At 39.0% G+C, this 25,210-nt stretch overlaps 1 protein-coding gene across 5 annotated transcripts in view; it reads right to left on the reverse strand.

Moving 5' to 3' along the window:
• Positions 1-19,035, reverse strand: part of coro2b (coronin 2B) — a 35,360-nt gene extending 16,325 nt beyond the window's left edge. For 3 of the 5 annotated variants that reach the window (XM_023332064.1, XM_014472721.2, XM_023332063.1), the window contains exon 1: positions 18,606-19,032. In XM_023332064.1, the coding sequence (XP_023187832.1) occupies positions 18,606-18,620 (15 nt within the window). In that variant the 5' untranslated portion in view covers positions 18,621-19,032. Of the gene's footprint in view, positions 1-3,330; positions 3,477-18,605 lie in introns of those variants that run through there. The other 2 variants (XM_014472722.2, XM_023332065.1) reach the window with 2 other exon arrangements.
• Between the last annotated feature and the right edge of the window lie 6,175 nt (positions 19,036-25,210).

Here is a 25,210-nt window from a genome sequence, read left to right on the forward strand (position 1 = left end):
AAAATTCAGGAAATCTTCTCAGATAAATCATCAGGCTGATAAATCGGAGCACCCCTAATTTTCTTCCTAGTTTGTGTGGCAAGCACTTGGAAAGCTTAGCAAAGCCACACAGAGGGAATATTTCTATTTATTTTGTGCAAAACAGTACTAAAATCAAGACAATCAATTACTGTAGAAGTTTTAGTAAAGTAAGCAGAGCCAAAAGCTAACATGCTTTAGGGCAGATTCATGTGCCCAGTCACGAACGGCCCTTTCATTCTCCAGACCCTAATTTGACTAAGAATCCATGATAAGATTTGAAAATTGATGGTTGTAGATGCTCTGTCTCCAATCTCCCCATGCAGTTTTGGAAAAATATATTGGAGAAAATGCGAGCCTCCAGATTTGCAAAGCTGGTAGAAATGTACTCAAAGACGTGAAGGAACAGAAGATTCTATAAAGTATGGAGGGGCTGAATAAAAAGGCACTCAGTCAGATTTTAATCAGGGAAAAGTTGTGATTGTAAATAAAAATAAAATTTCTTCCACTGAATCAATATTGCCTTACTTAGTGTTGGTCAATCCTATAAAACTCCAACAAAATTTAAATGTTGTTGGTTGTAACATGCTAAACTGTAAAAAGGTCTCAGCAATTTTGAATATTTTTTGCAAATATTATATGACTCTATTCCAACTCATTGAATAAGTGGACTATTTTTGTAACCTAAAAATATAAATGGAAATCAAACACGACAAAACAGATTCTGTCCCTACATATTTTGAGGCTCAGGATGTTGTACGCAGAGATAGAGTCGGCCATTTTCACATTCTGTAAAGTCACTGGCACAGGCTGGGCTGGCCCATCTGTGCAGCCGCGATAGCAGTCACACATGCAGTGCTGGGAAATTATCCAAACTTCTGATGAGTGTGAGACTCTTGAAAGGTGAAAACTGCTTTGACAATGTTTTGTGTTTGTGTTCAATGCACAGGAAAGAAAAAACTACTGACCATCAAGTCGAGTAAATAAATTACAAAATAAGGAAAGAAGAAGAACAACAATAAAAGCTCAAATCAGCACAACAGACTGCATTTTGTCTTCGTGCAACATGTACAAGAGAAAAGCAGCAATTGTTTACAGCTTGTAACCAAGAAAGAGAATTGCTTTTATTTGACTCAGGAGGCACTTTTTGGTTTTCGTTACCACATCAATGCCCTGGTGGAGCTCTTGATGTTTAGAATTAGCTGGCTCAGCCGCAGGGCGCTGATGCTAACTTTTAAACCGTTCTGTTCAGAAACTGGGAGGAGGGGGGACTCTTACTGGTGCATTTCATCGCATTTTGATCAATTTTCTGAAACAGGATGTGTGAGCATGCGAAGGGAACTGCAGGCGGAGGATTTATTGCTCTCGTCAGATCAGTGGCAGCGATTCCCGATGACATCAAGCGATCCTCTATTCAGCATTGTTCTACAGATAAGGAGGTTAGCTGCTAGTGGTGGTGGGAGGGGTGCAAGCATGCAAATAGAAACATCCTCTAACCACGCTGCTGTTGTCTTCTGATTCTCCAAGCAAAAGAGAAGAATTGGCCTCAAGCTGACAACACAAGACGCTGCCATGGCATTGCTTTTCCTTCAGCCAAATATGTGGACTACTTTCAGGTTAAAGCCAAACACAAATATTTGTCATAATAAATAATGCAATGTAATGAAAGTCTGGAGTGATTGTTTTTTTTCTGAACTTATAATTTATAATACACAGTAAGTTTGATTTGATAAATTAACTATTTTTTTTAAGTTGGAGCTCTATTCTCTCTTAAGTGCATAACCCTATTTTTCATTTTAACAATAGATTTGTGTTCTAAGCATGCACACACACACACACACACACAACACACACACAACACACACACGCACTTGAGCCACAAAGCAGAGCTCTCGAGCTGTGACTACCTTGCTCGATCGGTCACATGCATAAAAGAGTCGTGTTGACTTGAGGTCACTTTGCTGACCGAAGTGTCTTGATCCTTTCAGACATCACAACCATGGTCTTTTCATAAATAACTTCAATAATAATGTGCCCACTCAACAAGGCTGTAAATAAAAATGAAGTGTGGTGAAATGTTTGAAATTGATAAATTTTCTTTTTACATTTAAACATGAGAAAAATCCATTTTGCTCTTGGATTCTGCTCCGAGTAGCTGAAAAACCTATCTCTGATTCATCAAATTAAAGATACCAACCGCGTTATCTATTGCTGATAAGATAATGACTGCTTATAACATTTCAACAGAACCACACTTCAAAAACTGAACCACCCCTTTACCTTTGATCTTTGAGTCTCCGAGGCACAGAAACATTGAACTGGATGTTTGGGGAGTGCATTTTTTTAATCAGCAGTCAGTCACAATGACGCAGCTTGATCCCAATTTATTAATTGAAACTACAGAACAATTTCTAAGCTAACAAAAATAGTATTGGCACCAATATAATGACTCCCAAGGAGCTGAAATAATGTCAACTAAAGGATTGTACATCAAGCCTTAGCTAGATGTTTTCCTGTTTTCTTTTTGTTTCTTTTAGATAAAACATTCAGATATTGTTCAAGCTATCGACCATAAGGTGTTATGATCAGGCTGTAAAATAAATGCTGAAAAAGCAGATTTTGTCTAAGAAAAAACTCCAAGTTTGAAAAACTATACATGGTTTAAAACTGTACTGAATATCTAGTAATTAGTATAACATTCAGAAAAAACATGATCTCTAAAGTGGTTCTTAAATTTCAAGCACTTCTTTATTTTTTGCTCTTGGTGGTCACTTTAAGGACATAAACATCTCATCCTCATCCCATCCTGATGTATAGAATCTGATCTGGACCTTTGTTTGCGTTTGCAGCATAATGGCAGCTTGCTAAGGAATTAATGAAGAACAGAAGAGCAGCAGAAATTAGCCTCAGGGATGGTTGGAGGAGACGGACAGAGCAGACTCGCCTGCTTTGAGCTCTCTGTCTTACAAGGATGCTCATTCATTGGTCACTGGCTTCTGGCACACAGAGAACTTCTGTCTGAGTGTGTCTTCCCTATCTCACGAGGGAAGACACAGAGAGGCACAAAAGCAGATCATGAGCAATGGCATGCAAGACTCAAAAACACCAGTGAGATGAATCTGCATCCACCCCATCACAAGATTTCTGACTTGTGAGCTTCCTGCTCAGCCTGGGGCCTTTTTAACTCTGCTGACAGTTCCCCTCTTTTGAATGTTTTCTCCGCAGGCTGGATGTTGCACCCTGCTGGGGTTTTTTGTTTGTCGAAACCTCTCATTTTTGAAATCACTAAAGCTTCTGAAAGTACCGCCTTACCTTCCCCTTGTCCTGACAGTGGCTCTTCTGTCTTTGTATCCTTGACTGCAAATATCCGCCCTCCTTCCTAAATGAGCAGCTCAGATCTCCACTCTTCCTTCCTGCCTTGCAAATGTACGCAGACGGCCTGCGTCTGCCTCGTACTCTCTCATGTTTTTCTCCCCCCCTGCTCTCTAAAGTCTTCCCACCCTCTTCTCCTCCTACTAGTGCTGATAGCTGCAGGGCACGCACCCCCTCCTTCTTCCTCTCAGCCCTCTCTCCCATCCTGCCACTCAGTCGTCTCTCTCTGTCTCCAGCTCAAGCAGCAGCAGCAGCAGCAGCTCTGTAGTAGTAGCCATTCATCCTCTTCCCTCTCCCACCCCCCGCTGCGTGTTTGAAATCACAAGGCCTTCCTGGCTGACTTCCAGGAACACTCTTGGTTTTTCGGCTCACTTTTGTCTGAACGTCTGAGCTAGACTTCCCAACTATTTCTACCACTGATATGATTCTTGCATAAATTTAGCAACGACAGATGTAATCTCCTGTTGACCTTGGTAGGAACGACATGAGTGCAAAAAGCAGAATTACAGAGGCATATTTTTAAATTGATCAAAGATGACGATAGCTACTAAATGTAGAATGAAACAGGTTGATTGATGTACAACACAATGTAAAAAGTTTTTCCCCAATCCTTATTTCATGTATTTTGCTACCAAGAAGTCAGACTTTACTTTCAAAATTGGTCTTGATCAATATTTCTTCCTGGCTTTTTAGAAATCTGTGAAGCTTTTTCGGCTCATTTGTCAATTATGACGGCATATTTATTAGTTAAATTAATAAATAAAAAACTGAAGGGAAAAAGGTGAAAATGTGAAGACCTTATTTCAATTTCCAAACATGTTTCCTAGAAAGAGGAAACAAAAAAAAGTAATCCAGCAAAGTTTTGGGAAGTAAAGGATGCATTATCCTTCAGGTTATTATTGGCTTTATGCAAAAGTCTCAGCTAATTATGATACTGAAACGTGTTTCTTATGTTTACTTGCATGAAAATATTTATTTATAATCAGCAGTTTTTAGTTTATCTTGACCTCTAGCAGTTGTTGACAAGAGTCTTAACCTATTTTTTTAATCAATGTTAGAAACATGAAAACATTGTAAAAAGTTAAACATCAACCTTTGGTTTCAGAGCGTCGCACTCCTCCGTAAAATTAAACACAGAAAAAAAAAATAACAATCAGGGTTTAGAAAAGATGCAAACACGACAGAAATTTTGCAGGCATTGCTTCAAGTTTCGTAAAGGCACACCACAGTTGCACTGGTTTTGATCGCGTTTGGTAATGCTGCACTCAGCTGCTGCTATGACTGCCAAAGCAGAATAAAAGAAAACATAACAAATCCATAAAAAAGTGAAAAAGCATAAAAACAAAACATCTGGTTTCTCCTCCCTGTATGCATTTCCCTCTTCCCAATTAAAGCAGACCACTGCTCCACATGAAACATATTATTTACAAATTTCATTTAAAAATAAAATATTTCACTGCAAGACAGTGAAATGTAACTCTGCTAATTTGTTTTCTCATAATTAAAAAGTGGAGTTAATCACATGAATGTAGCGAATTGTAAACGCAGTTATTATAGCAAGGTTTTAATGAACCATCCAACATAAATAAAAGAAGCTGACAAAAAAATAAAACATGTAAATAAACATGTTATTTGTTGGCTAAATTATAAGTACACTAATAAATCCAAGTAACTTTGGTCTGGAGGAGACTAATTAGGGTGTAGTCCAATCTAAAAAGGTGATTTCAAAGGGAACAGTTGTTCAATTTTAGCCAAATTATAAAAAATAAATAAAAAAATAAATAATATTTACACACAACTTGTGCATCCTAAACATGTCACTGCAAAAACTCCTATTTAAAAAAAGTTAAACTGAAGTCTGCTGTGTGAATCATTGTCTTCACTAACTTAAACTCTCCACTCATAACCAACAAAGAAGCTTCTGGAAATGCCCCAGACCTCCTGCTCGGTCGGATCGATATGCTGAGGCAGGTGTTGTAGTGAGCCCTCCATCCCGTGATGATTGTCTGAGACCGAGACGTGAATTTGGCCCGGCAGGTCGTTTTTTTTATCTTCGTGTGTTGCACATATGGGGTGAATTTCAGCTCTGCGTCCATGTGTTGCCTGTTTGCACCAGCATCTACTTATGCAGTAGGCATGTCTTCGAGGCAGAGCACTCCAGAGAGCAGAGTGTTTATTGGGTGTTTTTATGTGTCGCCTGAAGACGTTGCTGCTTTTACTGCTGCTGAAACGCTTTACTTGTCTAGTTTAAAGTTTTTAGATCTTTATTCTGATTTCCAAACAGATCTGGTTTCTTCATCAAAAAGCGAAGAAATCAAAATAGAAAATGACACGTTTAACTTGTGCAACTTGTAGTTGGTTATTTCCAACCAGACTGGCAGCACCAAGCATGTCCTTTATTGATAAACTATACCCAATGTATGGTGCCATACTGACGCATTATGAATCCTAAGAAGGGCCATTCAAACAGCAATAATACAGCTGAAAAGATCCAGTTTTTTTTCTGATAAAAATGTCCTTATCGCTGGTGCCAAAGAAGGAAGTCCAACCATCTGAGCCCGCATTCAACAAACACAAAGGAGAAATCTGCAGGGTGACTTCATGTCTTGTCACTCAGACACAGTTAAAGCCTGTCATGGCAGCATGTCATGCTCCGTCTTTTGTTGTTCTTCCCTGGATCCGACACTGTTCAGTCATTTTAATGTCTTCCCGTCTCAGCGAGGAGCAAATTTCACAAAAAAGCCCCAGTGATATCCCATTGACTCACTTGGCCGAATATTCACTCAGTGTGAAGTGAGCGCTCCGATTACTGACTCAAACAGGAAGTATTGCAGCTGAAAGTGCTACAGTGTTTCCTACACTGCCATGGTAATGCCTGACAGGATGTTTGTAGTTATAAAAGACAGATGAAACTAAAGATTTATACAGCAAACTGTTACCATGAGGACAGCTAACTACTGATGCAGAAATGTCAGTCCATTTCATGTCTAGAAACATTAAAACCTCAAATTTACTCCCTTCAATTTCACAACTGTATTTTGTGTTGGTCCTTTGCATAAAATCCCTTTATGCTTGCCAAAACAATATGAATTTGACTTCTAATATTAACCTTCAAAACCCTCTACAATAGCAACATCGCTATGATAGAAATTTAAACAATTTTCTGAGCCTTGACCATCTTAAATTGTTCTCAGTTTATTAAAAGTTTCAATGGTTTTAGATCTTCTAGAATAATCTCCACAAAAGAGTCTATTGTACCTTTGGATAATCATGTTACTCTGCAAAAGCAACAAACCAAACCAAACCAACGCTGCCAGAAGATGTGAAGAGCTGCAGGCGCTGTGTGTTAATGAGTCCTTAAGATAGCATGTTACTCTGCATATTTTATCGTCTATTCTCATTTTACTTATCTTAACCCATGCTGATTAGTTATCGTTTTAGTTTAGTTATAATTAGAAGAGGTGCCTATAAGTACCCTCACAGCAATGCATGAAAAAAAGAGCGTGAGATAATTGACCTAGCAGGACCAAATGAATATCTCCATCTGGTGTTTTGTTGAATTTTCCAGATGGCTAGCTTAGGAATGTTGGAAAAGTAATAATTTATTTGAGTCTGTATGAAATTCAATCTGCTGGAAGGAGAGGTCAGAGCCAAACATATCCAGCTTTGAATACTGGATTGATTTGAATATATTACAGTGGCAACACCATAAAAAAAAGAAAAAAAAATCAATCAATCCAACCATTTGCAAACAGCTGAAAATGCAATGGAGAATGTTTCTAAGAGTCTGCTCTGTATGAATTTTTGGAGAGTCTATCTATGATCTTCAGATGCTTTGGTGTTCACAGTAGATGCATAAAGCTCAGCTAAGAGCAGCTCTTAGAAGGGAAGCCAAGCCCATTAAGCAGCGGCAAAGCAAAAAGTACAGGAAACAGAAACTGCTGAAAGGCACTTATAAGTAGATGGATGTACAGGTACAGAAGAGTGGGTGTCCTGGAATCCATCCACCTGCTGCCGCAGGATAAAAACATAGCAGCTCTACAAACCAGCAAAATTACATGCTGGTTTGCTCTCCAGATATACTGATAGCATTTTTCTGAAACAGAGCATGCCATAGTTCATTTTCAAACACAAATGAGAGACATCTTCTTTCTTCTGCCTTCAAAAGGTCATTCAACCAAAAGCCAAAAAGATGGTCTAAATTAATAATATCCCATGTGTTTGCTGCCCGTTTTCCCTGAGGAGCTTCTGGCTGTGCTTTTTGGAGCATAATGATGCAAGCTGGGCTTCACACTTGGAGTGACCGAGGGAGGGTTAGAGACACGAGGTGAAAGAGATGTCCAGAAGGAAGACATGAAACATGAACAATGAACAAAAAGGGCAAAGACAGAGAAACGCCAACCAAAAGAGAACATGCCACTTCAGTTTAGAGATAAGAAAGGAGGGAAAAATAAAGCAGGAGGAGAAGGGGGTAGGACTTTTGATTGATGAAATATTTAAAAGGGAAAAAGGCAGACAGAATGGAGGAGCAGAGGGAGATCTTAGCAGACAGATTAGCCCCCTCCGTCAGACCACCTGGCTGCTCTGCAGATCTGCACACAAAGGCTGCTTAAAACTGAGTTAGATTAATACTGATTTCCAGAGTCACCTTAAAAGAAAAGGTCAAATTTTGCCTCGACTTTATGATTTTAGCACTTAGATTGCATTTAATCCACTACAATTCATTAGATATTCTTAATGAACAACAGCTTTTAAATTGCAAACAATGTAGAAATGCTGCTTGTTTATTTTTGTGATTGTATAAAGTTTGAATGTCTGACCAAAGTTAAAATAGTCATTTAAGAAAAATGTAGAGATACAACATAGTAGAAAGTTCATTTACTTCTCTTCTCAGTCCCATCAACTGCAAAATCAAATCAGTTTTTCACGGACAGATCATGAAGAGGGAGATGGAGGAGTTCTTTGATCAGGTTACAGAAATCCATCAAAGTGAGACCACAGGAACAGTTCAGGAATGAAGTCAGTGGCTTCAGGTTTCGGAGGAGTTGGGTTTTTTTCAGATATTGCATTTGGTAATTGCTGATAGAGCATGACTGCTTAGAGGTTCTTAGATCATTGATCTTTTAATGCAGACGATGGCCGGGAGACTGAGGTGCTGTTGTTGGATTAGCTGGTTTCTCAGAGGTGCTTGAGAGCCTCTTCACATGGTGGACTCTAAAAGAGCTACATGTTTTACTATTGCTTAGAAACCACTTTAAATGTCCACTAAAATGGTGTAAAATTCAGCTTATTGGGTTTTCTCCACCAAACTGGTATCAGTGCTAAACCACAAGCTCCGTCACAATCCTGGGGAGGCTGGGCTTCGGTTTTTATGTGTGTTTGCACTTTCATCGTTCAAATGTTTAAAAAGTCTTGATATATCTAGTTCATAAATATTATTTTTAGGATGTTGCAAAATCTTTTTTATTTTATTCTTAAGATCTATTTCATGTATGTTTGTATTTATACAGATTATCAGACTTTTCCCCTTTTGATTCTAGATCATTTTAGATCTTGTTTAACTCCGTCTGCATTTTTTCACCTTCCGTTGTTTACCTGTTTGCCTTCTCCCAGCTGCACTCAAAACTCAGCCACATGTCTTCCGTCATCAATCAAGCCATATGTGATCTTTGCCTTAAACACCTTAGCGCTGACTTTTTCCACATATTTTACTAAATGACACAGCAAGGTTGATACTGTTAGCTTTAATTTCAGATTAATATTGAGGATATAAAAGAGTTAGACATTTAAAGTGGATATATCATACTTTTAAATCCTTCCTCTTCATATGTGAATCATTCATTTATGGTCTCTGTAGAGCAGAACTTCAATGTTTTGGTCTGAATTCCTTGTTATTGTGGCCTCTTGTTTGCCCCTGTTCTGTGGTGCCTTTTGGAGAAACTCATTTCAATGCGTTTTATTAAAATGTGAATGAGACATTTCATGACCCCGCCACCCTCCAGGACAAAAAGAAGTGGATTTTGCATGACATGTCCCCTTCAAATGAGGAGAAGCATCATGATTTGTGTTGTCAAAAGTCAATATATTCTCTGACAACGCTCTAAATTGACTGAAAATAGCAGAACATACTGTAACAAACAGACCCAGGAGAAATACTACAATGTGGGAAAACTAAAACAGTTGGACAAATCTTCATTTGATGTTGACTGCAATGAACAAATCACACGCCGTTTCACAAGCCTGAGAAACAGCGACTTGTTCGTCCAAATTGGATGAGACACAAAGCTTTGAAGCCCAAGAATGTAGATCCTCGGTGTGCCAGGTGAACTTTCTCAGCTGTATCAGTAAGCAGACGGACTCGGGCCCTTGTGGTTTCTCTAACTTTTTGGCTCTTTAGAAGATAAGAGTTGGAGATGAAAAAGGACAGCTCAGTGCCAGACGATCAAGAGCCAAACACTTTCCATTCCTGACAGCTTACTGTTTGAACCCTGATGAAAAGAATCATCTACGTTACTGCAAAGCAGAAACTCTGATTATGTTGTGGAAATTTAAGGAGACAGGATTTAATTAAAAGAAAGGAGAATTCAAATAACAAAACGTTTTGTTGATGAGTGAGGAAAACATTTTTAAGGGTAGCTTTCCCATTTGTAGGTGAAGGTTGTTTTGAAGTCAACCTAACTCAAAGGAGCTGCTCTTCTGAAGAGTTTCTTACGTTAAATAAACCATCAGGCTCAAGTATAGATGCTGCTGTTATTTAGATTTAAAGAAAAAGTTTGGAAAGAATCTTTCAAAACACAATGTAGCTTGTAAAAACAGGGCAGATTTGCTTTGGGACTCTCACTCAGCTGCCAGTCTGCTTTATTGATCCATCAGTTGCATGTCCACCATTTGTATAGAGCTATGATCGACTGTGTGTCCCAGTTTAAAGGGCAGATGTAAAACTCAGACCTATTTTTCCTATCCTCTATGGAGGCAGATATTTAATTTAGCCCATATCTCTGCAACAGAGGCTTTGCCGGCACCATTTAGTCCCAATTGACTTAGCTAATTTCCAGTGTCAGACTTTGGCTCATTGTATTATCTGTGTCATCCTCATTTCATATTAATTTTTGTGTTATTTTGCTTTAAACACGATGGACATCTGACTTTTCAAGCTAATTAGAAAAAAAAGAAACATGATTTTCATACATTGTCTTGTCGAGGGTGTTATTTATTGAGATACACAATGCTTTTGACAACTTTTTTTTTTTTTTTTAAAGGAACCGATCTATGATTAATAGGATGTAGTCCCAACTTTGAAGCATTTACTGGGAGTGAAAAAGTGTTTGCTGGCTAGAGTTACTGCAAGAAACTCCAGCGTTTCTCCAAGGCTACTTTCCAGTCATGGTCCCAGTCTACAATGTGAGTAAGCGCAAATGCATATGGTGCATGAGAGTACGTGTTATATTCCCCACTTTCTACTTTGAAGCTTTCAGCAGAACATCTACCTAGAAAAATGAGCTAGCTTTTCGGCAAGCAACCGGGAATCGTTTTACCCGCAGTGAAGACGGTGAAAGCTGAAGTAAAGACACAGCTGGCTCTCAGCTGGTGACTCCATCTTGTAAGCAATAATGAAGGGAAGATGCATACCATAATTCAAAATTTGGTCTCTACAGGGTCTTTGCATGGAGATGTTATTCTCCACATTAATAGCCAGCACAAGACTAAAATGTGGTTTATTTTAAAGTATTGAGTCTTATGCAAACTATGTGGGAGAGTTTTGGTGTTTATTGAAAACAGTGTAGCTACAAGTGTACCTGACTTTGACTAGTCCACACTATGTATGGGTGAGATTATTTAATAACAGATAAGTGTCCTAATAGACTGATTTCAGCCAATCAGATGAAGTCAGTTGGACAGGATTAGTAAAAGATCTGCTAGATTTGAACCATAGTATCTCCAGGTATTTAATCATTTTTAGGCAAGACATGTATCTCATGTTAACCCTTTACATGGTTATCTGCTTGAGTACAAACATGAAGCACTGCAGAACTATGGTTGGTTGAATGTAAAAGGTTTACAAAATCTTAAGAAAATCGAAACATGATGAATTTCATAGTGTAGAAGCATTTGCAGAAACATAGAAGCCTAGAGCATTTACCGCCATTAATGACTTCATGTCTTGCAATTAAGTTTCTATCGTACTGATAAAAAGAAACCTCTACAACAAAAATACAAGAAAAAGAAATTGACATCACAATGCATTAGAGCACAAAGGCTTCACAAGACGACACACATCACAAAGAAGATTTGTAGCTGGAGCTAAAAATGTGTGGCTAGTCAAGGGGACCAACAAACATGAAGCAATTCTGCCAGGAGGAATGGGCCAAAATCTTAGCAAACTACAGTAAAAATCTTATAGAAGTATACCCCCAACATGTGAATACATCCATGTAGTTTAGGATTCTACAAAATAAGGGAATGTGTGAAATTTATTCATACAAATAATCTCTCAATATTCTGGTATTCAGCTTCTGCAAATAATTTTGGTCATCCCAACTGACCTAAAACAGAAAACAGATCTTGATTTAAAATCATTGACAAAAAGTTAATGTGTTTAGCTAGTGCATGTAAATATCTGGCTTTGGGTTTATGCATCCCCGTAGCCTACATGATCAATATGTTCAATGACAAGCATATTCTCATCACAGTTTCACAAGGCCAAACTGCTCTGTTTAATCAATCCCTGATCCCAACCACAAAGCAGCTGGAGGAAATAACTGCAAACACCACTGAAGTTAGAAGAATGTGCTGCTAAAACAGCAACAGCATATCAATAACCAAGTCAAAGTTGTTTTGTTTATTACGTTACAGTTTTTTCCATGTGCACCTCTGGGTTCATGAGGTTTGCCAAATGTCGATGAAGTCTTGCCAATGAAATGGATTGCTTTGCAAAATAAAAATAAAAAAAAATACTCAGACCAGGATTTATCTATGGTTCAGCGGCGACACTTTCACTGTGACGCAACAGTCATAAGAGGCTTATGCACTTGTAGTTTGTGTGATCTCATATCCCATCGGTTTAGAACCACTGTGAAAAACAGAGAAAATTTAAATACTTTGTGAAACTGCATATTAAGTACAGCCAAAAGCTTAGCATGAAAATACACCAAGCAATTAGAAAGACAATAAAAAGACAACATGTGGGGCAGAAGAGCACAAAAAGAGAGCTGAGAAGCCTGAAGTAATCAATGCTGCACAGACTAAAACCTATATTTACACTGTGATCAGTGCCACTAGGGAATAACAGTGCTGAGTTTGACCCCAATGAACTCAAGCTGCAGATATGTGTGTATTTGTGTGCTGGAGAACTGGTGTGGGTGGCAGATTCATCCTCCATGTGTTCGGTCTCTCATTGCCCCACTCCCCACTAATGACTGCTGTGTGCTCAGTTTCACAGCCCTGTGGTAGTCGCAGAATACACACAGAACTTTATAATGCACCCACAGATAAGTTTATGACATGCACCTTCCACTGTGGCGTGCATCATGTTTGAAGCAGAGCTCCAACAATATAAATATATATGTATATATATATATTTTTTTTAAAAATCACAGCACATCGTATCCACTCACAATACCATGTGTGAGTGATAAAGTACAAAACATTAATCATCTGCGCTTGAGTTGAAGTTGCATAAGCATAAAAAAAAAATGATGTTGTTGTAAACATTGATTTTTAGCTGGGTGGGAAATGCAGTTTTCAATGTCCGTTTTACGAAACGACGTCAAGCTTTCCATGCAGGTTGTTTCACTGAAAGAATAAAACAACCCACTGCGCAGGTAATATTGTAATGCTGACATTTAAATTCAGTAAGAAATCCACAAAAAGCATTATGATTTTTGGTATTTATGATGTGCCCATCAAGGGAACTAAAATACTAAATGGCTTACATTTAAATTGTGGTACTTTTATGGATAATTTACTCTAAACGTGGATATATCCAGAAGCAAAATTTTACAAGACAAAACAAAAATACAGTTTAGGCCAATTGGCATACCTTTGTCAGAAACTAACCTTTATGAATAAGTGAAATATTTATTTCTGCTTTTTCTCAAAGTCCGGGATGCACGACCTACATCCCGACTGAACCAACTGAGCAAACAAACACAAACGTGCACACACACATACGGGATGTACACTTAATCTCAGCTGAAGGGGAAATGAAGGGAATGCTGGAAACGGACATTCTCTCCCGTCTCCTAATTTTCTCAGAGGAGCTTCACAAATAATTTCACATCATTTCCGGCTATTTTATTTGAACTCCTTCCCTTTGGGGAATCCAAAAAATGAATGCTCTGATCCAACAAAAACCACAGCAAAGCCTTTACCTTTGCACTTCACTCGATACATTTAAGCCATATTTTGGCAGATCTGCAATCCGTGATCTTGTGTCTTGTTTTTCAGTGAAGAAATTATTGATACGGTAAGAAAAAGGAAGAAGAGCTTCCCAACTCTCCTGCCAGTGGACTTCAGGTTTTTCACACAGAATTGCAGAGTACAGTTTTACATACAGTCACAGCAACACAGACACACACTGAGCTTAGTAAGGAAGCTTTTTGACCGGCAATGAGCTCATTGGATCTGAATGTCTTCCTGTGGTGAATGCTTTTTTGTTGCCTTCACACAATATTCCTTTTTTCCCCGCTTTGCTTTATAAAGAGGAAAAACAAAAAAAATCTATCACAGATACAATTTTCCCTCCCTGTCATTCTTTTATCTGTTCTGCTAAAAAAGGCTTAGTTTCGTAATACTTCTCCTAAATCAGCTTAGCTGTTGTGTAATTTTCTTGCCCCTGAAAAAGCAGGTTTTTGGGTTGCCAGGTTAGCGATTTAGCTTGCAGTTTTATGTGCCAATATGTGTGAGAGAGGGTGTGTGGGTAAACAGCAGACTTGACAAATGGCCAATGGTCTAAATCAGACTCAATTAAGATTTATGGTGGGCGAGGTGCTCCAAGTAAAGAATTCAGACAGTTTAAGTCTGAATTCCATGTGCGTGGTGTGCACCATGTGCACATGGTGGTAATTTTCCTGTGGCAAGTTTTAGTTTTCTGTTTCACTTAAACAAGTAAAATTACAATAAAATTATAGTTACGAGGAAAGAGTAGATGCTTTTTATAGCATATTGGGACTGGTTTTATCCCACTTGAGTCCTGATAGGCTTACTGTACTGCTAAAAGCAGATGCTGTACCATAAACACACTGAAAATGGCTTTCAGACGTCTTTACAACCCCACATGTGCCTGACATCAGAGAAGCATGGGGCTCCCTCTGTCATAATTGGAGTGTTTGCAGATATATAATTGCAAACACACACACACACACACACAATGCAGCTGGAATGCTACTTTGAATTATTTTGGATTCACGTCAATACGTTTACTGTAAAGCCTTCATTGGCGAGCAACATATATTTATGCGTTTGTAAGAACTAACATTTATCAACACATGGACTACCGTCAGTGTTAACTGAAACGACTGTTTATTGCCGTCTAAAGGAACAACAACAACAAAAAAAAGATTGCAAAAGCTCTTCCTCCAACTGTATGCCTGCTTGATCACATGCAATTCCTGGAAATGTTTCATTGTGTCGTCCTTCCAAAAAAACAAAGGAATGTGGAAAGAGGTGGTCTTGCAAATCGCAGCTTTTGTTATTTAGAAGGTATTCACCACACTGTCTGAAGGTCTACAGTACAACTATTCGTCAATGTTTAAAGGATAACTTGCTAAATGTTGACAAATGACACAAAATTAGTAGCATAATTTAGTTCTGTAGTAGTTTTTCCAACCCAACATGCCTGACTGAAGTCCATCTGGCAGAGTGACCACTGTCTCCTGAAGCGGTCACTTTGCTTCTCAGGTAAACGCCACAGCAGTTGGACACATTGGACCCGTTCAGACAAATCAGAGCCTTTAGAAGCATGGCCTCTTGCTCATTTACTCATTTGCAAAGACAAAATCATTAAGAATCATTAAGAAAAACAGAGAGATATGCTGCAATAAAGCAGCATGCAGCACAGGTTTTGCACACTGCGTAAGATCTGTAATGGATTAATGATGATGCAAAAACAAGCATGTATAACGTCATAAATGTAAAGAGGAAATGCCACATGCCAGAATACATGCCATAGGGGAAAACAGATACAAACCAACTACAAACTACAAAGTTAGAAGCAGTTGGTTTATTTTATGTTTATCTGATGCTTTTTGCACCTCAATCACCCAGAATAAAGAGCATCTGGTTCTGGAAAGAGGTCATAAACATTCATTTTATCTATAATGATCTTTCGTAGTATATTTTCTAAATGACACTTCTTAGTCATTTATTGCCAGAAGGGTCCCTTCCCAGGTTGAACAGCAAACAGTCATGGATGCAAACTTGTGATGACCTATATTCTCTGTCAGCGTGTGAGTAAACAGTAGGTTTTCCCTCGGTTGACTGAGCAAGCTTGGTAACTAACCAAACTGATTCCTTGACATAATCCATCAAAATCAATGAACACCTTCCTAAACCAACACATTTCAGTACTCACCATTTTTACCACGAAGCAGGAGTTTATTGATTAGTTAATAGAGCAGAATGTTCTTTGATATGCAAGATTTTACTAAAGACTCTAATTATAGCCTGAATACTAACTTAGGGTAGAGAAAGGGGGAAAAAATGCATGCACACGCTACAGTTGGTGTTCTCTCTAGTGTGACATCATTTAATAGATAAATATGGGTGTCAGTAACATCATAACAGTTTTGGTAAAAAATAACTGGCAATATTTCAACCAACATTATAAAAATGTTTTCATGGTGATCCTTGAAAGTCTCTTCCAGGTTCATTGCTGACCAAATATGCTCATAAACAGCTTCTTTGTTTATTTTTGAAGCAACTAAAGAAAAATACTTGGTGTTTCTTAGAATAAAAACAAAAAGTAGAACTGACTGACAACTGAGCTGAGTGACATTAAATTGTCTCAAGGTGAGTTCATCTGTACATTAACTAAATAGAGATTTTTTTAGCCTACCTTCTGCCATTTTTGTTCTTTCCTACTATGTCATACCCATGCATCTAAGCTAAGGCCATAATATTAGAAAAACATGTAATAATGTTTAAGGATTTCACAGTTTTGACAAGACTTTCAATAAGTAGACAAGTACTCAAATAATCTATTCCTGCTTGCAGTAAAACAAAAAACATTGAGCTACTGGGAAACAAAACCCAACAAAACAGATTTATTGCAATAATAATACATTTACGATGTATTGTAGACTATTCAAATCATTGTATGGCAATAAATATCTTTAAGTATTATGACAATTAATGGTCATAAAAAATCCTCACTTCTCTTATACTTGAAATATGTCTTTCTGTAGATTTTATAATTGTTTTCTGATCCCTGTTTGGACTACTTGACTCTGTCAGAATAAGGAACATGAGAGATGACCCCCTACTGGTAGACATTATTTATTAAGAAATAAAACTTAATTTCTTTACAGCAAGCTTAAGGTAAAATATACAAAAAACAACAACAACAAAATCAGTTTGTCAAATTGGGCACAAAATAAACTCCTTGTTGGTAGGATTTGTGCAAATCATTTTTTAAAAAATGGCACAAAACAACCAGAGGTATGACATGGCAAAGAGGTGAAATAACCACCATCCAAAATCTGACACCATCCCAAGCATCGAGTGTCCCACGAAGGTTATAATAATGGAACAAGGAGACAGGCTGGTTTTGGTATATTTTAAAAGTATAGGCCAGATTATGCAGATCTAGGTTTGTTGTGTTGCATGAGCTTCTCCCCCGTTCAAAACTGCCTCTCTGGGTCCTTGTGCTAAAGAGAAGGAGGCTGTTTAGTCCTGTCAGCACAGCAGCTCATGTCCCGTGTCCCTCCCAAGGTGACTTCTCTGTTGTTGGCAGGCAGAGCCATGAAAACAGCTCACTAGAGTCTCTCACTGCATCTCCCACACAGACATTCATCATCATTTAGATGCCACTCGGAAATCTGCCATTATGCCTTCCTGTTTTCATTTATTTCTTCTTTACCCTTATTTGATTCACTGTTTTTCTAGGAAATCAACACGCCAGATAAAACAAAAGCGAGGCAGCATTCATTAAAATTCTCTCCAGTGCCTTTTGGCCTTGACTACCGTGAGATTTAATTCATGGCTAAGTGCCAAACATGAACACCTGACCTTTTCCTCGTCCAGATCTCATAGTGGAGATTGCTCACCTACACAGCAGAACACAGACCTCCCACACAATGTCTCACGCAGCCAGGAGAACGTACTTTGCAAGCAGCTGTCTGTAAATTTGAGTCAGAGACTGCAGCTCCAAACGCGAGCATCATCATTCTTTATTAACAAAACTTTGGGGCTTAAATTGCAGGTGTCTTGTCACCACCAGTGCATTAAATAGGCCATTGTCCCATGTCTACAGTAGGTCATCTATTTTGGTCCAGGTTAAGTCTCTACACGGGAGTAGGTGTGCCAGTTTCCTCTCTGTGTGCGTCTTCCTCTCTCCTCTTAATTGATTAAGAGGATTCATCTGGGTGCTGCATGTTAAGCACAGACTGCAACCAAAAACACACACACACTGACAGGCTACTAATATCCACACAAACACAGCCGAGCACATTGGTAAGTTCCACTTGAGTGGACACTGCACTATTTACACACATTCCCAGAGGATGCATCATGAAACTAATCATATTGATGCATACCTAATTCTAACTCCCACTTTAAAGTTGAGCAAATATCAGAGCCATTGGCTGAAATTTTTATGATTTATCTTGTGGGGAACCCATAATTTAGATTTATGGGTTTGTCATATTTATAAGCAACACACTAAAGGGACACACTTGATTCCTGCCGCTGTTGGCAAACAAATCATCTGACTGTCAGTTGATTTGTTTTCCTCAAGAAAGAGCAGCAGATCTAGATCACACCAGCAGTTGTGTCAACTTGCCAAGAATAACATTTTAATGCACATTAAAAACAACAGATATTTCAGTAAGCTGATCCCATCGGCAGTGTTGAGGCAGCAACAGCAACCTTGCTCAACTTTAACACTACTTAAAAGCTATTCTTCTATGATTTACAAAAAGCATAACCATGACCAATAACATCTGGCATAAATTTTAAGACAGAGTTAAAGTTACATCTGGAATTGAAGTCTTCCCTACCTTTGTGACAGTCATGCAGAACCAGTGGGTGAGGAGCAGGCCAACGTCCCCTTCAAGCAAAGAAGAGCGCCGCAGGAGTGGCACAGTGATGAGGAGGAGAGGAGGGCAGCTCTGCTGAATATGCAGAGGGGAGAGCAGAGAGAGGAGGGGACAGTCAGGTTAGTGTGTCTGGCTCACTCAGTGCGAAGGGGCCGACTCCTGCTGCAGTGAAGTAATAGCTGGCAGTCGGCGTGTGGCTGGTTACTACAACAGGGAAAAGCTCCCAGCTAGGATACACCCCTCCTCCCTCACTAGCTGCTGCTAACTCGCAAACCCACCCACACAGGGATGATGCACACAAAGCCTGCCCGCCTGCCACTCGCAGCTCTTCCCGCTCTCTGATATGATTAGCGATGGGCTAATACAGCTTATCGATGAGCAGTGGGGAAGGGCTGCAGGAGGAGGTGGGAGCAGGGCTGCCTGCCTGGGACGGGGAGCAGACTGCAGAAACAGAGGAGGAGGGAGGGAGTTGGACGCTGTGTCGCAGTCTGCTACTCAGGCATGTCAAATGGTGAAAATGAGTGTGGCGTTCTTTTTACGTTAAGAAGATTTAAAAGGCACAGAAACACATTTGGAAGTTGTCTTTAAATTAACAATAATGCCCTTCAAATAAATTAAGTCAATTTATCTAGCCGAGGATGTTCATGGAGGGGTATTCTCTAAGAGGAGGATGTGCGGTTTCCAAAACATCTGGGGCCCATCTTTACTTCTTTCAGCTCTGACCTTCAGCATGAAATTGAACGTTTTGCTGTCTAAATGAAAGTTTGCTCATCTGTCATAGTCCTCAAGTGGAAATTGATGGGACTTCTTTTGGAAATCAGTCCTTGACCAAACCAGAGGATCCAGGTGTCGCACTTAGAAGAGATGATTTATCAATTTTCGCTTGTTGTGACCACATAAGGATCTTGTACCAGTACAGACAGATCCTGGACACACTCTCTCTTGAAGATACCTCCTTAATGTGTGATGTTGGAGGATTTCAACGCAGTTCCCAATTGGAGGTGGTTCTATGCACATACAGAATCATGAGTCACCAGTATCTCTAGCAGGGTCTTCAACACCAGTCCATGAAAAATACTATCCTGCAACTTTTAAATGGATTCCTGCTCCAAAACAACATCAAATGCCTCAATTACTTCAACATGTGAACAAGTTCTGCAGGAACCAGATATTGAGGTATTTTATTCAAATGAGCAGGAATGTGTCTATTGTTTGCAGTACAATAGATCTTGAAGATTGGATATGGAGAGCTGTTTGATTAAAACTTGAACCTTTAGGCAATGGATGTATGTAAAATCATTGTATAGCAGCTTTACTAGAATCTAGTATTGTTACTTCTACACCGTGTTCCAAATTATTATGCAAGTGATAATTTCTCAGATTTTCTTAAATGCAAATGATGCTCAGTATAAGTTTCAAGTCATGAACTATTACAGTATAAATCAAATTTTACTGAACAAAGATCCCCATGAGAACAGTATTTTGTTTTCAAAAAGAAAAAACTCAAAATGCGCTGTTCCAAATTATTATGCACAGCAGATTTTCTAAACATTTTATAGATTATAAAGAACTGCAAACGGTCATTCTTTGAATGTGCAGCATTAAGTGGTCACATGAACTAAAATCAAAAGCTATTTCAATCAAAAACATCTCAACAGACCGAGTTACATGTTAACATAGGACCTACTTTGATATCACCTGCATAATTCTTGCATCCATTGAACTTGTGAGTTTGTGAAAAGTTTCTGCTTGAATTTCTTTGCAGGATGTCAGAATACCTTCCCAGAGCTGCTGGTTTGATATGAACTGCATTAAACCCTCAGATCTTCTGCTTGAGGAAACTCCAAAGGTTCTCAATAGAGTTGAGGTCAGAGGTCAGAGGAGGATGGTGACCACACCATGAGTTTCTCCCTTTTATACCCATAGCAGCCAATGACACAGTGGTATTCCTTGCAGCATGAGATGGTGCATTATCATGATGAAGATGATTTTGCTACAGAAGGTGCATCTCTTCTTTTTGAACCATGAAAGAAAGTGACCAGTCAGTAAGTCCATATACTTTGCTGAGGTTATTTTCACACCTTCAGGGTCTCTGAAGGGGCCGACCAATGATTCTCTCCCCATGATTTCGGCCCAAAGCATGACTCCACCACCTCCTTGCTGACGTCACAGCCGTCTTGGGACGTGATGGTCATCCACCACCAATCCACTACTGCGTCCATCTGGACCATCCAGGGTTGCACAGCAGTCATCAGTGAACAAGTCTGTTTGAAAATTAATCTTCATGTACGGCTGGGCCCACTGAGACCGTTTCTGCTTGTGAGCTCTGGTTAGGGGCCCAATAGCAGGTTGATGCACCACAAGCCTCTGGAGGATCCTCCACCTTGAGGTTCCAGAGGCTCCAGCAGCTTCAAATAACTGTTTGCTGCTTTGTAAGGACATTTTAACAGCTGCTCTCTTAATCCGATGAATGTGTCTAACAGAAACCTTCCTCATTCTGCCTTTATCTGTACAAACCCATCTTTGTTCTGAATCAGCCACAAATCTCTTCACAGTACAATAACGCTTCAGTTTTCATAAAATATCTAATGTCTTCATACCTTGTCATACGGCACTACACTATCTGATGATTTTTGTCAGCAGAGATCCTTTCTCTTTCCCATATTGCTTGAAACCTGTGGCCTGCTAAATAATGTGGAACATCCTTCTTAAGTAGATTTCCTTTAATTGAGCTCACCAGACAAACTAATCAACCAGCTCCCTGAAATTAATTATAGTGATTCAAAGAGCCCTGACACACAATACCATCTAGAAATTTAATAGCGCAACAAAAAATGTAATCTTTATGACACTTAAATCCAATTTGCATAATAATTTGGAACAACACGGTGTATTTTGTTAAGACAGAATCAAAGTTTTACACTTAAAGTTAAAGTTAGTTCTCTTCTGCTTTTGGACAATATTTGGATTTTCCCCAATAGGAAAGGAGTGTAGTAACAAAAAAGCAAACAGCTTCTCTTGCAGAGTAACACATCTTTATCATACTGTCTGAAAAAAAGGGCACTAGAGACAAGGCAAGATTCCTACACCGTTTCCATGGCTCATCCTCCCACACTTCTTTATTGTGCCTGCAGCCCACAATACTGGCTTTGTTGTTGTGGATCTATAAAAGTTGTTACGAGTTTGTGTGTAAATGTCTAAACGCTTAAACACCAAACTCAGCAATGCTATGAGACATCTACTCATTCTCATTGGGATTTTTGTCCCTCCTGTTGTACCATGTACACTTACATTTTCATTTGGTGGTGTCTTTCCTCAACCTCGTTGTCATTTGACCCCCTCAGTCACAGCATTTCCTATCTGGAACAATAGAATTTCCTGTGTGTGTGTGTGTGTGTGCAATTTTTGGATGGAGGCAGAGTGTCTTTAAATCGCAGGAGACAGTACAGAGAAAATATACATTATCTAGGTCATAAATGTCAAGAATGCTAAGTATTATTTTAAGCTAAGATAAAGAATTTACAAAGAGATGGGGATGTTCATTATTACTCCACTCATTGGTTATTTCCTTTTCGTTTCACTGACAATACTTAAAATTTAAGTCATTTAGAAGGAACATTCACGAGGCAGTAAATTGTTTTAAACTTACTAATTGGGCCATTGGGGTGAATTAACTGTGATGGATTTCCAGGGATCCTGGAAAAATACCACAATTCCAGTTCACTCCATGCTACAAGGTGTGGAAGGAAAACACGTAATCTGCAGGCAGTTGGTGGAAAAGGTGGTGACCTGCACAACTGTAGAAACCACCATGTCTCAAATATTACCACCACATGTGAGCCTCTGCTCAAAGAAATCACAAAAGAACATCTGTATTCAATGTATGTGTGGAAGCTATTGAAGAACACATTATATTATTTAATATTAAAATTATTTAAAATATTGAGTATGACTTGACATTTTAATAGAGGGTAGTGTGCCTCATGTAAAAGCATGAATTACCACTTTTTTGTATCCGTTGGTCACAAGGCAAGGTATTGATAACGATAACGTTTGTTTGACAGGAGTGTTTGGTTTGGAAATTTGTTGACAATCCCCAAGTGAACCTCCGAGCGCTTGAGGAGGGAGCTTGAGAACGGCTGGCCAAAATTAGCGTTCATAAATCGGATCAACCTTTAGCTAAACACCGCTTGCTTGGCGGATATTGAAATATCCAATATTCAACTCGAAACTAACTTCACTGCGGTGTGTAACACACTAAAAACACCGGGATAAAGTTTGTTTTGGTCTGTGGCCTGTAAAGATGGCACCGAGCGACTGCGCGAGACGTAAACGCCCCACAACGTCTTATGCAGTGACGTTGGATCCAAAGCTCTACTGGCCAATAGTAGAGGAGTCAGACATAGAAGGCAGCTCTCCTCATTAATATAAAGATGCACATGGAAAAACAAAAAAAACGGGCAAGCAGAAAAAAGACAATAAGAAAATGGACAAACAGAAAAAGGAGAGGCGGCAATGACAAAAGAAGGAGGGCTTGCATAAGGAAAAGAGAAAACAAAATATCTACTTTTCTTGACAAAACACATGTTTAGGGGAAATGAAAAAGAAAATATATACATTTCTTGACGGAAACTCATGTGTAAGGACAAGGAAAACTAAATATGTATGTATGCTTTTATTTCTTATTATGTCAGTTTTGGTCCTCCATAGTTTTGACCATCTGGCGTCTGTGGATCAAATATAGACCATTTGTAACAGGTTGCCGCCATCTAGTGATCTTATTGTGTAATTGCCTGCACAACTGGATTTATTTTCATAGAATGAGAAAGAAAAAGGCACATTTACATAAAAAAGTGAAATAAAACCATAGTCGCACATGTGTTCTTTTCTATGTTTCATATCAAGCAGAAGCAGACATTATATGGGAAAAATGTTGTAAACAAAAATACTCTTACTGCAAGTTAAAGTTGCACATTTTCCGATTTAAAGTGTCCTATGAATCTCCTTTTATAATTCATCAGCATTACCTAATTATGCGAGAATCTCACCTGTTAGTAATTGAAGCAGACATTCTTTTATAAAGCACTAAAAACAGTACAAATTAACTTGTCTTTTTCTTACGTTTATGCTGATTTTTTGTTAAACAATGATTAACATAATTAACAACTGTAGCTGAGTTTTTACAGTTGGAGAAATTACAATTTACATGTAGCATTTTTATCTTTTTATTAGGCGGGAGTATTGATTTTAACCTCTATGTTATTCCCTTATCAAAAACATACCTGGCGTGTTGCTTTGATTCTTTCATGCATATTTGAGAAATCTCTGCGTCGCCGGTGGCAGCCATTCCGGGGTGCCTAAACGCTTGCTTTTGGCGCTGTCTATTTGCGCACGGCCTAACCTGGAGCACGACTCTCCTGTGCCTCCCCAGTTCAGCTCCACCAGACTAGTGGCTACAGCAATTAGCAAACAGCTGGTGGATCCGCGGGCAGCGGCGTTGCACGTAATGTGACAATTGAGTCCAACTAGAATTGTCATGTCAGAGCCAAGGCGCACTCAGCCACTTTTATAGTCCATGATGAAAATGTAATAGAAAAAAATTTACAGGCCTTGTAAACTGGTGCAGGACAAAGGAACACGGAAAGAAAGAAACAATAGATTGGAACGGAAAACGAGGAAGGAACCATAGAAAACAGATGAGTGGGGTGAGTGAACACAGATGTCAGGAATAAGCTTAATTACTGAGCGAAGTGCAATGAGAACCAGACAACTAATCAGATGAAATGTGTAACAATTGTGGCACGGAGAAAACCTACAACCGCAAAAACATTTGACACTATTCAATTTTTATTTACATTTTGCGAAGAAGGAAGTCGTTCTCATATCTTCTTCGGAGGTTTTCCTGTTGTCTCCTCAAGTAGTTCCCGATGCAGCGCCACCGCAGGCGAGGGGCTAAAGCAGGGGTCCCCAAACTTTCTCCTGTGAGGGCCACATAACTTGTCCCTTCTCTGATGGGGGGCCGGGGTCAGTTTGTAACAGAAAAAGTGTGACGATTGTAAGAGTGCTAAACATAAAAATGTATTGTTTTTCAGAAAGCACAATCAAATAACCTTTTCTGGATTCTTCAGAGAACAAAAGTCAGGAAATAACACTATTTATGAAATAAATAACCAAATGACACTGGGTTCTCCACATAAAAAAAAGGGTTAGGGTCAATTATATGCATGTATAAAATAGTTACTAATTAGTAGTTAATAATAAATAAAGTTCATTACTAAGGAACATTTATTTTATTGCAAAAGTCCAACTTATCAAATAAAAATGCACATATATGAAAATACTCTGGTATTGTTCAGGGGGCCGGACCAAATGTGCAGGCGGGCCGCATCTGGCCCGCGGGCCGTAGTTTGGGGACCACTGGGCTAAAGGCTTGGCTAGTTTAACACGGTGCGGTGTCAAAGAGAACCGCACCTGCTGAAAATGTAACAGATGTTGCAATTTTTCATCCCCGATTCAATGAAGTCTACAGGACTATCAAGTGTGAAAACACTCTAAAGCCTGACAAT

The sequence above is a fragment of the Xiphophorus maculatus genome, chromosome 4 (genome assembly GCF_002775205.1).
Source record: "Xiphophorus maculatus strain JP 163 A chromosome 4, X_maculatus-5.0-male, whole genome shotgun sequence".
NCBI classification, from domain to species: domain Eukaryota; kingdom Metazoa; phylum Chordata; class Actinopteri; order Cyprinodontiformes; family Poeciliidae; genus Xiphophorus; species Xiphophorus maculatus.